Below are 15,036 nucleotides of genomic sequence, written 5' to 3' on the forward strand. Positions count from 1 at the left end.
AAAAAAAAAAAAAAAAAAAAAAAAAAAAAAAAAGCTTCAGTTTCACCAACAAGATAATCTCTTCTAGTCCCTTTAAAAATGAAAAGGAAAAATTGGAAAAATTCAGCAAAGTGGAACTACCTTAGTTGTGAAAATAGCAATTTCTTCTCGTGTCCATACTGAGAATTAAACTAGTTCATATGTGGAGAAGTATATGAATGCTGAAAGCTATTTTCAGCTTTTAAACTGTATGCCGGAAATGGATCTCCGAGGGCAGGATTCTCTTCACTCTTTTCGATACTCTGTCAAAGTGGTACTGTGACTGGTGTTAGCAGATGCTTGTTGCTTATGCTTTAAGACTTGGTTCTTTCCCTCATTCTGGTGCTGACTTTGTAGGAGGGGGCACACACAGGCTTGGGGCAGTTAATTGTGTCGGGGCTATTGGGAAGRGAGGAGCAGGTGGCCAGAGTTATCCTAAATGCTTCCACACTGCTGGTAGTTGTAGTGCAACCAAGCAACCAGAACTTCCTATCTAACAAACATTATTCTTGCTGAAACAAGATAACGGCATCAGCTGTTACTACACTCAGAAGCAGGGTGCCTTTTCATTTTTTGTGATCTTATTCTCTGCTTGAAAGAAATTTGGATTCATGTAGGGACCTGGGTCTTTGACTTGCCTTATGATTCTGCATTTATTTAAAAAGAAATCATTCCCCTCCAAGGAGACGCTTAGGGCAGATAATTCAAAYGCTTTTATTAAACAACTTTGTTACAAAAATGCTTTCCATTTGAACTTCATTTTGTAAAACAATGAAAAAACTAATTAAAGAGATGAACTGTACATTTCCTAATGGCACTTAATATTTTTACAATTTAAAAAACTTATCTTATAAAGCCCCAAAAATATTTCATTAAAAGAGGTTATTCACTGTGTGTAAAAGTGCTAGAAAGTTTCCTTTTAGAGAAAAAAAAATGTCAAGCTCTAACAATGGGAAGCTTTTGCCCTTGACAGCTGTAGGAAAGGAGACCAGATACTGGTACTTCTGAGATACAGAAATGACAGTGTGAATTGCAGTCACAGTGAAAGTTAAAAGATGCTGCATCCCTTCCATCAGCTGTGATGGCTGAGAAATTCCAAGCTGTTTCCCTCAGAAAAAGATGTTTACAGGCCCTGGATCAAATGCTGCCCTCTGGTCAGAAACTCGCTCCCGAACAGCACCGTCAAACAGGTGCTGTATGCTGGTACCTGAAGGCAGAATTTGTCCTGCTGTGCCATGGTGCAGCCCTGAGGGGAGGAGGATTCGCAGTGTGATTCCGTCTTAGCCGTAAAGGCCACTCAATAGCTTTTCCTCCAGCAGCAGTTTCAGAACGTAGCTGCTTCCAGGGGTGAGTCTTCAAGGCTTCCAAGAGTTCCCTGTGCTTGTCCCTCTTGCAAGTACCCAGTTGTCAGACTACCTCTAAGGCAGACTTTTCTCCTTTTTTGTTAAATATCCGTGTTAAAGTAAATTGTTGATACAAATGTTACAAATTTTCTAAAAATAGTTTCTAGGTATTAGGAAACACTACCCCCCCCCAAAAAAAAAAAAAAAAGTCAAGGCTGAGGTACAAAATAGGGCAGGGAGAAGTCAAACTCAAGACAGGTTTATAGCAAATGTAATTGAATCTGCTGTGCAGATTCCAGCCCACTCAAAGGACCCAAATGTCAGCTCTTTGCCCAAATGTGCTGGATTGTGCACTAGTTTCGGTTGCATCTTGAAGCAAGGTGTGCTGGTACATTCCRTAAGTGTGAGCTTATGCGTTCCCTTCAAGTGCAATACAAGGAAATGCAGAGGTAAACGGACTGCTAAGGCAGATGCCAGTAAGTGATCATTTCCTCTGGATGCTTAAACTAGCCAGGATTCCTTTGCTGAGTGATATGTTGTTATTATTTGTTATAAGATGTTGTTATGAATACAGCTATTCCTGTACTGTAGACTTTTATACAGACCTTTCCCTTTATCATCTCAGTATCTTTTGCGTTAGACTTGATTGTCTACTTGCATAGTAGCTGCAGAGAAAAATACTGTGTACGAAGTAAATGCTGAGAATGAAGGTGAAGATAATTGTCAAAATACATGGGGGGTGTTTGGTTTTGCTTGCTTGTTTGTTTTTTCAAACAAAGAAGCTTGGACTTTCATGTTGAGGATTATATTCCTCTAACAGGAAATGAAGAGCTGACTAATAATAATAAAACAGATTCCAAATTTCATGTTCTTCATCTTTTGTAATGCCTTTGTCACTGTTACTAGCTGTTTTTTCTTATGTGACCTCTCAATACACAGAAGGTATTTCTGTCATGTATATTCATTGTGCATGCTGATACTTAGAGACTAATGGAAAGGCCTGTTGAAGACCTAGCTTCAGATAGGAGCATTCGGTGTTGAAGATGCTTCAGTCTCTTCCTATAGGACTATCTATATACATAAGCAATAAAGGGTACTTTTGATAGGAAAGCAAGAAAATCCCATGTTGTAATTTGTGAGAAGCAGAACATGATCTTTTCTGTGTCTGCCTTTCTGATGATCATATTGAAGATTTCTTTGCTTAATCTGCTTCTGTAGAGGTCTAAAGCATTTACTTACAAATGGTCTGCATAATGGTAGAGTTGGAGATGGCTCTGGATGCAAATCACACAGGAATCCACTAAGGGAATGCCCTGGGAGAAAACTCTTATCTTTCCAGATCAGTAAAACCACAAAATGTCTGCAATATGAGGAAGGATTCCTAAAAGATTCTGGTTATTGACCTGAATAAAGTGAGTACATTTTGGGAGGTAGGGGGGAATGGACATGACACATAGGAAAGCCTAATGCAACTATGCATGAATTCATTGTGCAGCAAGGACAGCAGCACCTGAGAGGAATCTACTGCCACTGGGGAGAAGGTGGGAGGGAAAAGAGGTAAGAAACAGGAAAGAAAGGGGTCCTGTAAGAAGAGAGTTGTGTCAGGAGTAATGGTGGGTTTCCAGGTGTAGAGGTTGCTTTACAAAGGCAGTCATCCCAGCACTCTACAGGGAAAGAGACAAAGGTTTGGGAGGGTTATCAAGGTCCGTGATGCGCTACTGGCTAAACCAAACTGCCTTCCCATACCATGCAGGTGTCAGGTACAGTTGTATTTAGAGCTATAGATATCAATTCTCATCTTTGAGAATAGGGAAAAATACAAGAGCTAAGTTACGAAAAAGAAACAAGCAAATTTTGGATAAAGATGGAAACCCGTAACATCTTAATGAAGTGGTGCCGTTGTTTTACATGGATTCACGTACTTCACCCTTCAGTGGCAGAACAGCTAAAGGACTTGGACAAGCCATTAACTAAAAATAGGCACCCAAGGGAGAATCCAGTGAGCCTGAGTAACTAGGCTTAGAAAGGATAAGCAAGAAGGTGGGGTGACTGGGGAAAGCATTTTTGAAGATTTTTTTTTTTTTTGGTAAAAGTCTTAATTGCAGGAAGTAGAAAATGCCTCTGCAGGATTATTCTTTCCAGACTGCAAGGGTGATGCCATGTCAGAGAAAGGAAATGGGGATTTTCAGAATGAACTGCAGGAAATCTTCCCAGCAGCTGCAATTCACCTGTCAGCAATGAAGGAATTAAAGAACAAAGAGGTGAGCTTCCAACAAAAGTACTAGAATCATCAATCTATCTGAGAAGAAGAAAGGGAACCCCACTGAAGTGACATTTTCCAATGTTATTTGAGGCTAAAGGCCAGGCACTATTGTGAGACGGTTGAACAGGATGACAAAATGCTGTACGTGAAATTCAGTGGAAACAAATACAAGTTAATGTGTTGTTCCTTCATACAAATGAATTTTGAGCCAGCTATAATCCCACGGAGAAAAGATCTTCAGCCTTTCACATAGCTCTAGAAATCTGAGTCTAGGAAGGACTGATTAGGAGAGTTAACCTCATGCTGCCATGGGAATGGCTTATCTTGTATGTTTTCTAATGAGTGAGCTGGAATGGTACTTATCTCTGGTGAGACATTACGCCCTTCTCTTTTTGAGAATTTAGGGAGATTCTGACTTACAAATGCTGACATGTTTGTGTCCTGTCCTTTCACAAATTTGCTCTAAGTTTTAGCTTGTCTTCACAGTTCCTGTGGATCTTAAACCCCCAAGTCAGTTTAGTAAATAGGTGTTCTTTTTAAAGAAGTGTGGCTAAACCCTTCTGGGCAATTATTTGCTGTAGCCGTTTCTCTTGAGCTCAATTTGTTGACACCTTTCTGCTATAGCTGTGCCTGGAATAAAGATATTATGGGATGATTCACAGGGCTGTCCTACTGAAGCAGTCCTGGTCCTGTAGCTAGCAGTTGTAATGCTCATCTTTGGAATCTTTCTGCTTTGTACTCTGTTAGTGGGATAAGAACGTGACATTTGGGCTTGCATAGCGCTTATCACAGATGAGTTTTATCTGTTCTGACAGATTCAACCTCTGAGTGGTATTGCTCTCTCAAACAACTGGTGCTTAGTGTCTCAAATATCGTAGAACTTCTCTGCTGTCCTCTCTCAGTGTAAAAACAAATCTTCCTGGCTGTCTTTTATTCATTTAGCCTCTTTCAAATATTGCTTTAAAAATGCCTCTCTTCCATCCAAACTATTTTATGTCTTCCAAGATGGCTTAACTTGTATTTGTCATGAGTGAATTGCAATAATATCTTGCACCATAGAGTTCCTACTCTTGGTCCCCCAATGATCTGCAAAATAAGAATGTATATATGCAAATATTATGCCTGATCCTATATTTACTAACACTGATGCTTTGAGTCTTTGGAGAGGACTTTCATATGTGCCCACCACTCCCTACAGTTTCCCTATCTTAATAATCTTATGATAGAAAGTAGCATGGTGAGTTATACATCCCTAAGTCTTGATTTAACAAAAAACTTTGTGACAAAACTTTTTTTTTAACCCCATAATGAGCATAATGGGATGCTGTTCCCTCATGCACAAGTGTCACGAACATAAACAGTACAGTTTTTCAGACTGTGCTACAGCAATCATTCTCACAGTGTGGTAAGTTTAACATTATACTTTCTCTACAATTGCATAAGGAAGAGGTTGTCTAAGCTGACTTGTAATCACTTTTATAACAATTTATTGAAGCTCAGTGCATATTTCCTAATGAATTTAGATTCTGAAGTGGTGCAGTTCATACATTCAAAAATTTCTGTTATGAGCTAACTGAAAAATTTTCACTAGCTTCACAAAATAATTTATTATGTGAATAAAGTACTCCGTATTTTGATTCGAAGTTGTCTCATTAGTTTTAGACTGGCTGAGAAAATATTTGCAAATGATTAGTTCTGTTGGGAAACAGGAACTCATATTCAGGTTCCAGTGCAAATACTTGGTATTAGCATGAGCTTGCCTTCTGTGAACGTGGTCCCTTTGTTGGTTTAAACTTTCATTTAATTCACAAACGTTACTGCAATTTTGCTCATTAGAATAGCTGTGAAAAGCAAATAACACATGCAAATAGTAGTGAAATGAATTCCATTTATTCTTTGACAGACTACTGGTAGGAAAGAGATGTCTGGCTCTAAGTTTAGCTACCACTGCTAAAGAAATTCAGTGATGACAGCTGTTCAGAGTACAATGCAGGCAAAAAGCAAGAAAGCTGAATGTTATGAAATGGAAGAAAAAAAATATATGATGGCATTGCAAAAATCTGATACATCTTCACTTGCAGGAAGTGATCAGTTCTGACCACTTATTTTTCAAAATAAATTCTCTCAACTGAAGATGGATAAGGCTTGCATATGTTTTAACATTATGAAACGCTTTACTTTGCAAAGAGAAAAGCAATAGAAGACAGGATTGAGGTATTTAATGATGGTAAACAGAAGACTAGCTGACATGCTCTATTTACCTTTTCTATGTTAGAGAACAAGAAGGCACTCGTTGAACTTTGAAAGGCAACATTTTAAGTGGAGAGAAGGAAGTACTGCATTTAACTCAGGGATCATTGCCACAGGATATTGCTGAGGTAAATAAATCTTATATTACATTTTGATACAAAAGTATTATTTGCAGCATTGCTGGCTAACCTAAAACAATTGATCTATGTTTTGGAGAATCATTGGATCACTAAAGAGTCATTCTGGGAAGAATTACTAAACTAAATTAAAAATAAAATTCTTGAGTAAAATGGAAGGGGGACAAGCCTATGAACAAACAAAGCACAGCTAATCTCATGCTGTGGTATCAATGGCTCAGCAGAAAGTAAAATGCATTAACTGAAATGGATGTATTCTGGGGAAAGGAGGGAAGACAGTATCTGACTTCATTGAAGGAGCTAAGATAACAAAGTAGAGGTAGATTTTGCATTTTCTAAATTTATGGAGAACAATATTGATAGATTTCCTAGTTCATATTGACCTATGATGATTCCTGCACGCTGAGGCATGAAGATCTGCGTGTCTATATTCATAAATATGCACTAAAGTATAGCAAAATTGACCTTCATATGTTACTATCCTGAGTACAAGCRCCCAGGAAAATGAGAACAGGAGACAATACAAATGCTAAATGACATTAGCAGCTCACTCATTAGCAGCTGTTAGTGCCACTTAACAGTTTAACTCTTTTGCTATCAGTAGGTAAACATTCCATAGAAGAATTTTAAGAGGTGGTACAGGGAGCAAGGGAAGCAGAAATTTAAGTTGAGGAGGCAAGGCTTGACAAAGAGAGAACAAAAAAGCTTGTGGCTCCAAAACTTAAGTGAAAAGGTAACTGCAGATCCAAGCCCTCAGCTTTTGTTAGAACTATTAGTGTTGGGGAAAATGTTTCAAATACAGTGACAAAGTGTAAATGAACCTGGGACCAATTTTTTCCTCCTGATTCCTGGTTGTCATCATCCTAGACTGGAGGTCAAAATGTATCTCTTGAGCTCAGACAGCATGGTATTGACCTCACTGAATGGTTATGTTAAAAAAAAAAAAAAAGAGAGAGAGAAATTCATATTCTGTCCCTCATCTCAAGGCAGATGTCAGAAGTTTGTTCTCGTACAGTTCTGGTATGACAGCACTTGATGCTGCTAGCCCCTACCTAGCTCCTCACCTTGCTTTTTCACATCCTTTGGTTTCCAGAACAGATGCATGATCTATTTGCCTGTATGCTTTACTTAAAAGGGCTCTATCCATACACCACAAAAATAAGCTAAGTTGCGAGAGTTGCGCTGTCCTCTTGATGCATATGGATAGCCAGAGGGAATACGCAGGAAACTGCCACTTACAGCAGCAGGGGCTGAAATGGTCCAAAAAAGCAGTGTATTTCCCCATGGGGGAAGAACTTGAAAGTGAAGAGAAATCAGTGCAACCTGACTTCATTGTGTAAACAGTGTTCTAGCTACACTAGATATAAAACCAGTGTATTCTGATGCCTCCTATTTTTGTAATGGTGGAAACAGATTTACGTTGTGTAAACAATGTTCACTGTAATGAGTTTAACCTAATGGCTCTGTAAAGAAAAATGAGGTGATGTGTCTGAATTCACTGTGTAAACGGTCTTGTTACTTAACACTGATGTGGAGTAAGCTGTATTAGGTGGAGTAAGCTGTATTAGGTGATAGGATGAGAGGTAGTGGGGAAGGGCAACCTCTTCCCCATTGGCTTCATAGAGAGTGGGTATCCTGACTTCTCCTCCTCCTCCATGTGGAGGTATTGACTATTTTGCCAGAATTGCAGTGTGATAATATGAAATGGAAGGTGGACTCTTCAAAAGTTTAGCCCAAGATGAAAGAGCCTCAACTCCTTCTCTGGGTCAGTCCCTTCCCAAAGAGGAACACAGCTCCAGGATCTTAGGGAAGGTCAGTGCTAAGTGTGGCTCCTGATTCACAGATTAAAAAATAGATAAAATATATCCAGTCTATTAGATGAAATCTTTTCACTATACAGGACTGGGACTTGCATGGGAATATCTGCTGTTCCAGTCTACAAGTGCTCCCTCCAGCGATCAGAAACCTCCTGTCTGAAACAGCTTTGGAAAGCTTTCACACCCCAAAGGGAAGTAAGAGTTGTGCGTTTTTAAGGCTCTCCACAAAAGGGTGACAGAAAGATCTGTTCTCCAGTGCTATTTTCAGCTTATTGAAATGCCTGGTGGAAACGTGGCAGTGTGGTTGTGCTCAAGCTGGAGGTGAAAACAGGGGGCAATGAGTGAAGGGGACCAAAGTTCAGTGAGGCCCCAGTTCCAGGGGAGTCTTGAGGTTGATGTTGCAAAGTGGTAAGCAGTGGCTGTGTCTCTCCCTGTGAGTAGCCCATGACCAATCCCCCTGAAGATACAGGTGGATTGCAAGGAGGAAGATTTAGGGGGAGGAAGCCAAGAAGGTGAGAAAAGTCCATGTTAGCAGCACAGAGAGCCTCTGAAAGGTTAGCAGGGCTCTTGGAAAGCAAAGCCTCGTCCAGAGGGGGTGGCTGAGGCGAAGAGGACTGAGGCTCACCAGATGAGAGAGACAGGCTGCCAGGGAAGTCTGACAAAAAGCTGTCCACCTCTACTTTGGGTAGTTTCTCAGGCAAATATGAGGTAGGTCCGAGCTGATACTTTGGAGGAGGTTGCRGTGGGGAGGAGATGGGAGAAGAAGACTCCAGAGGATAGCTCATTCCCATTGGAAGAGAATTAGGAACCAAAGAATGGGGCATCCCTGAGCTTGGCATGGTTTGGAGATGTGTACTGTACATGCCCACAGGCAACATGCCAGGGAAGCTCTTACCACCTATCATGTCTCTAGATGCCATACATAGGACTGGACTCAGCTCTTCTTTCACTGCTACAGATGAGCTGCAGCTTAGGAGACCCAACATGTCAACTGGCTCTGTCTTTATCTTCAGCAGTTCCTGGGAGTGGCTTTTCTTCATGTGCCTGGTCAGATGATCTTTCCGCCCAAATCTTTGAGCACAGTATTGGCACAGGAAGTCCTTCCGCCCCGTGTGTACTACTAAATGTCTCCGCACATCTTTCCGAGTGTAGAAGCGCCKATCGCAGTGGTCACAGGGATGTTTCTTTTCTTTTGCTCCACCAGAGGCCCGCCTAGAATGAGCTTTGAGGTGCTCCAGCAGGACTTGCGTACTTTCGAATGTCTGGAGACATACTTTACAGCTAAGATCACCACTAGCAGCTGCATGCATGGCCAGATGTCGCCTAAAGCCAAGTTTTGTGTTGTAGTTCTTGCCACACTCAGGACAATGGAGGGCCTCCTTGTTGGGATCATGGGTCTGAAGGTGGTTGCGCAGGTGATCTTTCCGGTGGAACATCTTTTCACAATACATACACTGATGAGGCTTCTGAGCAGAGTGAGTGGCCATATGCCTTTTGGGAGAAAAGCAGGAGAGTTTAGACTAGAGTTCAACCCCTAAGAGAACACATGCTACTTTCTCAAGTTTTTCCTTGTCCTACACTTATTGGCACAAAAATGCGAGCTGGAGTTTTAATGCTACTAAAAAGATGCTGAACAGCCAGCCTGGGCAGCAGTGATTCTCCAGGCACAGAAGCACAACATTACTAACAACAGTTACAGAATCTAAGTGGTGCCTGTCCTGCCTGGAATGCATCACCTCTGCACTTGATTACTTCAATCTTCTACTCATCTCCTGTTCTCTCTGTTGAGGCTACCAAAAAGGGAAATGACACAGACAGCCTTGGTAGTTTATGACAAGAAATGCTTGTCTACTGGTGAGACCACTTCATTTCAAGAGGCATCAGTTTGTGGCAATGTCTTTTGACTACCACTATTGACTGATCTCACCTTGGTATCCTTTACTCTATGAAACCATGTTCCTAGTGATTTTATAAGTTATTTTTCTACCCTATATTTCAGTACACAAATAGAAGCTCTACTTCTTCATGCTAGAACAATAACTTTCACAGAAATGCTCCTGTGATTAAAATTACAGAGGTAGGGCTTAGGTAATAYGAATGCTATTCTTGCTTTTCAGGTTGTGTTTTTTTTTTTATTATTTGTAAACTTCACTTTATGCTTCAATTTCCTCCTTACTAATACAGAAAATATCTTGAGCTCAGGATAAAGTATTGTCTGAGGTTCTCTGGAAGGTGCTTAAACAGATGCCAAGTATGGTAATGCCTGGGACTCAACTGCTTTGCAAAGTAACAAGGGCATTCCCCCTCCTCCACCTTCTCAGAAATTATATCAAAAAAACATCATGGAGGGGTTTTCCCCTCTCTTCTGGTAGGAGAGAACTGTTCTGCAGAGGCACTCAGCAGTTACCTACCTATATAGCTTGTACTTAGAAGCAAAGGCTTTGCCACAGTGCAGCTGAGGACAGTTGTATGGTCTCTGCTCAGTATGAGAAAGTGTGTGAGCTCTTAGCTTGTCCACATTAGGGAAGGAGGTCTCCGATATTTCACATTGGCATTTTCCCTGACTTTCAGTCTCTTCACCTCTTGGCCTGGAGACTAATTTCCAGCCTGTCTCCTCCTCCTCCTCCTGCTTTGCATCTTGAATCCAGTTGGGGATACTGGGGAAGAATGCCGTCATGGCAGGTCTAGTAGAACATGGCCATGTCAAGCAGAACTCAAGCCTGCGGGCATCTGGCTGTGATGTTGTCCTGGTACAGCCGTCAGTTGGAACCTTCTGTGGTGAAACTGCTTTAATAGCAAAAAATCTTCATCTGAAATCACAGAATAGTGTTAAGATACTGTATCTCTCATCTGTGCACACAAAGATGTATGAGCATTCAACAAGCACTGTAAGTATGTGAAGATGCTTGTCTTGCACGTCGCTTGTTCGCAGACAAGGGAAACTCCCACCTCTAGAATGTCTGTGCTTTGCAGAATAAAATGTAGTCAATTATGTTACAGTGTGGTACAGCAGATCAGCTAGAGAGTGCTTCTAACGTGGGAGCACTAGATTTGAGTTTAACCCAGGAATATATCTATATGGCAATCCAATATATGAGATGAAGTGCCAGCAGTAGTTGATGCATTCTGAGCACAGCAGAGATAATTTACTGCTGAGCAGAAAGACATTAAATCACTTCTGTAACACAGAGGATGAGGTTTTATTCTCCCTTAACCCCCGTTTCTCTTTAGTTCCCTGAACAAAATAATGTTAGATTTCTGTGAATAACATCTTTTTGCAACTATTAAGAGCCTGTGTCACTTGCGTTCGTTTTCTTCTGAAATATTGCAGATAGGTGTGTCTCTGCAGCTCTACCTCACCTTTCCCAGCTTTTTTTTATGGATCTCTTTTCATACTTTTTGCTTATACTTTATAGCTTATTCTTACTTGCTCTTGATCATTATTCATGTGCGAGTATCTTCTAGAGCTTCTCTGAGAAATTAAGGTTCTCATGTAATTTTTTTTCATCCACTCTGCTACAAACTTGGTGAACTGGTAAGACCACCTCCAAGCAAACCAATCTGAATTACCATACATGGGTCAACAGGAGAGTGGAAGAAAACCTGCTACTCAGCAACACTGCACATTTTTCAAAAAGATAACAGATTCTGCTTCTCTTCAGAGTATGTTTAGTCATGGTATTTTCTCTTTTCTACTGCAGGGCAGATTCCACCTCTCTCAATTAGCATGTTTTCTATAGTAATGAGCAAATATCCTTCTTTTACAGTCTCATCCATTGATATAGAAGGTCAAACTGTTTCCTCCTCAACAAAATATACCTCCTACATCCTCTTCATCTACGGGTATTCTCTGTTGGCTTTCATATCTGTGAACATCTATATTAATCGCTGTTAGTAGGTTGGTCTTAAGTTGTATTTGTCTTGTGCATAAAGTCCTGCATTTTTATAAAGTTCCACCAGCACCTGAACTGTTAAATGGTTAGCTGGAATAAAAACCTCAGAATAGATCTTTTTCATTAGTTAGCTGCCTGAGAAACACTTCTTAAAGTAACACAAAACCCTCAAACTCTTTCTTTCTCCATGATTGCTTCAGAAGGAGGAACTTCCTGCCTGCACATCAACATGAGTGCCAGTTGTGGGCAGGATGTGCAACTACGAGGGAACGAACCTATCCCCATTAAGAAAGTGCATGACTGAACGTTATGAATAGATGAAATGACACTAATTGTAACTACACAATCAAATCATGATACCACGAATGGTTCCCTCAGGGTGAAAACACTGGGAAATGGCATGATTCTAGGAATGTATTTCACTAAGCATGAGGTTTCAAAATGACCATCAGGGACAGAATTTGATTTTATGAGGACTGAGCCTACTTGAACAGAGCACAACAAAGAAAGGATTAAAACTGCTGAGACACCACAGTGTGATGTGATGGCTCCTTTTACCTCTCAGGATGCAGGTGTCCTGCGTTTCAGAATAATCTTTCTTTGTAGGTGTCTAACACTATGAGTATTTCACCTCTTTTGAGGTGGGTGCTGAAAACTATAAATGAGCTCTATCTCCTGCTTCAGAGTTTTGCACACGTTCCAAGAGTCTTTACCACTTTCTCCAGGTATTTGCTTCTTTCCCTCTGAACAAGCTCAGCCATCTGTTCCAGTTTCAAAGCTACCTGAAAAAAAGACAAAGTTTGAATGTTGCCATCTTTAATATTAAGGMACATGAACTATCACCTTCCAAGCAGAAACTCAAATTCTCACAAATGAGTTAAAAAATAATTTCCCTGTAATCAATTACTGTAAAATTTCATAAACCTTCCTTTAAAATTTTAAGGTTCTAGAAAGAAAAAGGGCTAACTGTTTGGGTTTCTTTCTAATCCTAAACACTTATCACAGGACACAAGCAGCTGTAAATTAAGAAAAAAATACAGATGAGGATCTTGCATAGTATCAGTGAAACTATTGCAACCTAGTTTTGCTAAAAGTAATAGCATAAAAATAGCAACACATCTTTGAAAGAGTAACAACACGATTCATGCTTGGCTAATAAACTCTCTGCATGATCTATATTTTATTTTTCAAAAGATCTTGGCTAGGTTTTTTATGCAACATTTCCCTAAAGAATGTTTCCAATATACTCCCTGTTCAGAATAAGTCTGTAGCTACCAGAGAGAAACAATTACTGTTTTTTTTTTTTTGAACTCTCAGATATATTTACCTATACTTCTTCAGAAAACATCTTTTTGATCACAGAATCTATACCAGGACTGGGAAACTTGCTCAACATAAAAGGTTCAGTACTTGTCCTTGAATAATATTTCTAGCCCAAAGAACTCAAGAGATCTCAGATCTGATGGTTACAAAAAACTCCCGTCACCAGGTCAATCTTCCTCTCCTTCAATTCTACAGAGGTTAAGAGGTTGTCATGGTGAACARAGAGCTGGAAAAAGTTTCATCCATCTGAATGCTGGGTTCCCATAGGCTGCCAATTAATATGAAATATTTCATTTCTACATATATCAAGCTTGTGCAAAWTAAAGCTAGAAGAGATCATATCAAGTGATGGAGCATATACTGTGTATGAGATTCCACCCATTTATCTTTGCACAGAAAAATGATAYGTCTGAGTAAGTACATAGCACAAAAAAGCACTCAGCCTTGACTGAAAGACCTTGGGATAGAGAGCATACCACCTGCTTTGACAGTTTGTTCCGGTGTTTAATCATTCTCAAATCATGGTTCAATTACGTAGCACTTAGTGCTGCACTGCACTATTTCTGCATCTAGATATCACTCTGGTGATGCAGAGTACCATTCCCTCTGTTGCACATGAAAACTCTGTGACCTGTTCTGGGAACCAGATCAGGGAACTGATCCATGTTAAAAACAATCAAGAAAAAATAAAAGGTGCCTGGATCAGTTCTCTGATCTGAGAACACAGTTGTGCTAATCCTGGTGCAAAGGGCTTACAGCAATAGGGAAGTAGGGACAACTACCCTGGAAGACTGACTGTTGACCTCCTGCATTATGGAGCTGCAGTTTCTCTTTTCACAGAATCAAAAACAGTTGGGGATGGCAGGGACCTCTGGAGATCACCTGTCCAACCCCCTGCTAAAGCAGGGTCAGCTAGAGCAGATTACCCAAGACTATGTCCAGATAGGTTTTGAATATCTTCAAGGATGGAGACTAAACAATCTCTCCAGGCAGCCTGTTCCATTACTCAACCGCTCTCATGGTAAAAAAAAAAAAAAAAAAAAAAAAGTGTTTTTTTTTGTGTTCAGATGGAATTTCCTGTGTTTCAGTTTGTGCCTACTACCTCTCATCCTGTCACTGGCAACCACTGAGAAGAGTCTTGCTCTGCCTCCCATATACCTCCCACCAGATCATTATACACGTTGATTAAGATCCCCACAAGCCATCTCTTCTCCAGGCTAAACAGTCCCAGCTCTTTCTCTAAAGGGCATCTCTTGCATCTAATTCGAATTTGTCTGTCCTTGGCTTCTAGGTGCTGAGTCTCATTATGCCTCTGCTAAGGAGCTGCCCCAGTATTGTCACTTTTCTTTCTGAGACATAGCTCTCRGAATGGCTGAGCTTCTGTATTTTGTGGTGGGACTGGGGAAACTGGCCTACAGAATCCTTTGCCCGCACAGTCCTGATCGTCTGCTTCTGCACTGTGCTGGCAGAGYTATTTGTATATCTGCACAGTGCTGTGGCCAAAAGAACTGAAAAGTAACTTCTTTAAATTCTCCTCTCCTAGTCAGATCAGTTCCCTAGTCAGGTTTGCGACAGTATTTAAAGTTTTTAAACTAAAGCAGAAGGTACTAGCTGTGCAGGAGAAATGGGAGAACAGAATCCATGAGRGAAACTCAACTGAGTACTGGAACTCAACTACAGCCCAGTGTCATAGCTCAAACTCACCTTCTGGACAACCTAAGCCTGAGTGTCAAACATAGCATCAGTTTGTCAGAGACATGGGTTCGCTTATCTTTTATTGATTTTGCTACATGTTGACCACTGACCATATTGCTTTAAACTACTGCAACGACATTTATCAGAGCTCATCTTTCAAAGCCTTCATGCATCATACTGAAATTATTCTATGCTTTTCCTCACAGTGCTCTAATTAAGTTCAGCTCTGATATCTGACTGTAAGGTATTAGTTCCAGATCCCAAATCATTTTTGTGGCTTTTTTTTTTTTTTTTTTT

General features: G+C 40.4%; 1 protein-coding gene across 3 annotated transcripts in view; it reads right to left on the minus strand.

Annotated features, from left to right (window-relative positions):
* Positions 1 to 5,495: 5,495 nt before the first annotated feature.
* PLAGL2 (PLAG1 like zinc finger 2) overlaps positions 5,496 to 15,036 on the minus strand; it is a 10,460-nt gene continuing 919 nt past the window's right edge. The window contains exons 2-4 of one of the 3 annotated variants that reach the window (XM_085318247.1): positions 12,280 to 12,499; positions 10,240 to 10,638; positions 5,496 to 9,319 (exon numbers count right to left, since the gene is read on the minus strand). In XM_085318247.1, the coding sequence (XP_085174373.1) occupies positions 8,098 to 9,319; positions 10,240 to 10,505 (1,488 nt within the window). In that variant the 5' untranslated portion in view covers positions 10,506 to 10,638; positions 12,280 to 12,499 and the 3' untranslated portion in view covers positions 5,496 to 8,097. Of the gene's footprint in view, positions 9,320 to 10,239; positions 10,639 to 12,279; positions 12,504 to 15,036 lie in introns of all 3 variants that reach the window. The other 2 variants (XM_085318248.1, XM_085318246.1) reach the window with 2 other exon arrangements.

This window comes from Rhea americana, unplaced genomic scaffold (genome assembly GCF_003343005.1).
Source record: "Rhea americana isolate MKP2758 unplaced genomic scaffold, rheAme1 scaffold_529, whole genome shotgun sequence".
Classification (NCBI taxonomy): Eukaryota; Metazoa; Chordata; class Aves; order Rheiformes; family Rheidae; genus Rhea; species Rhea americana.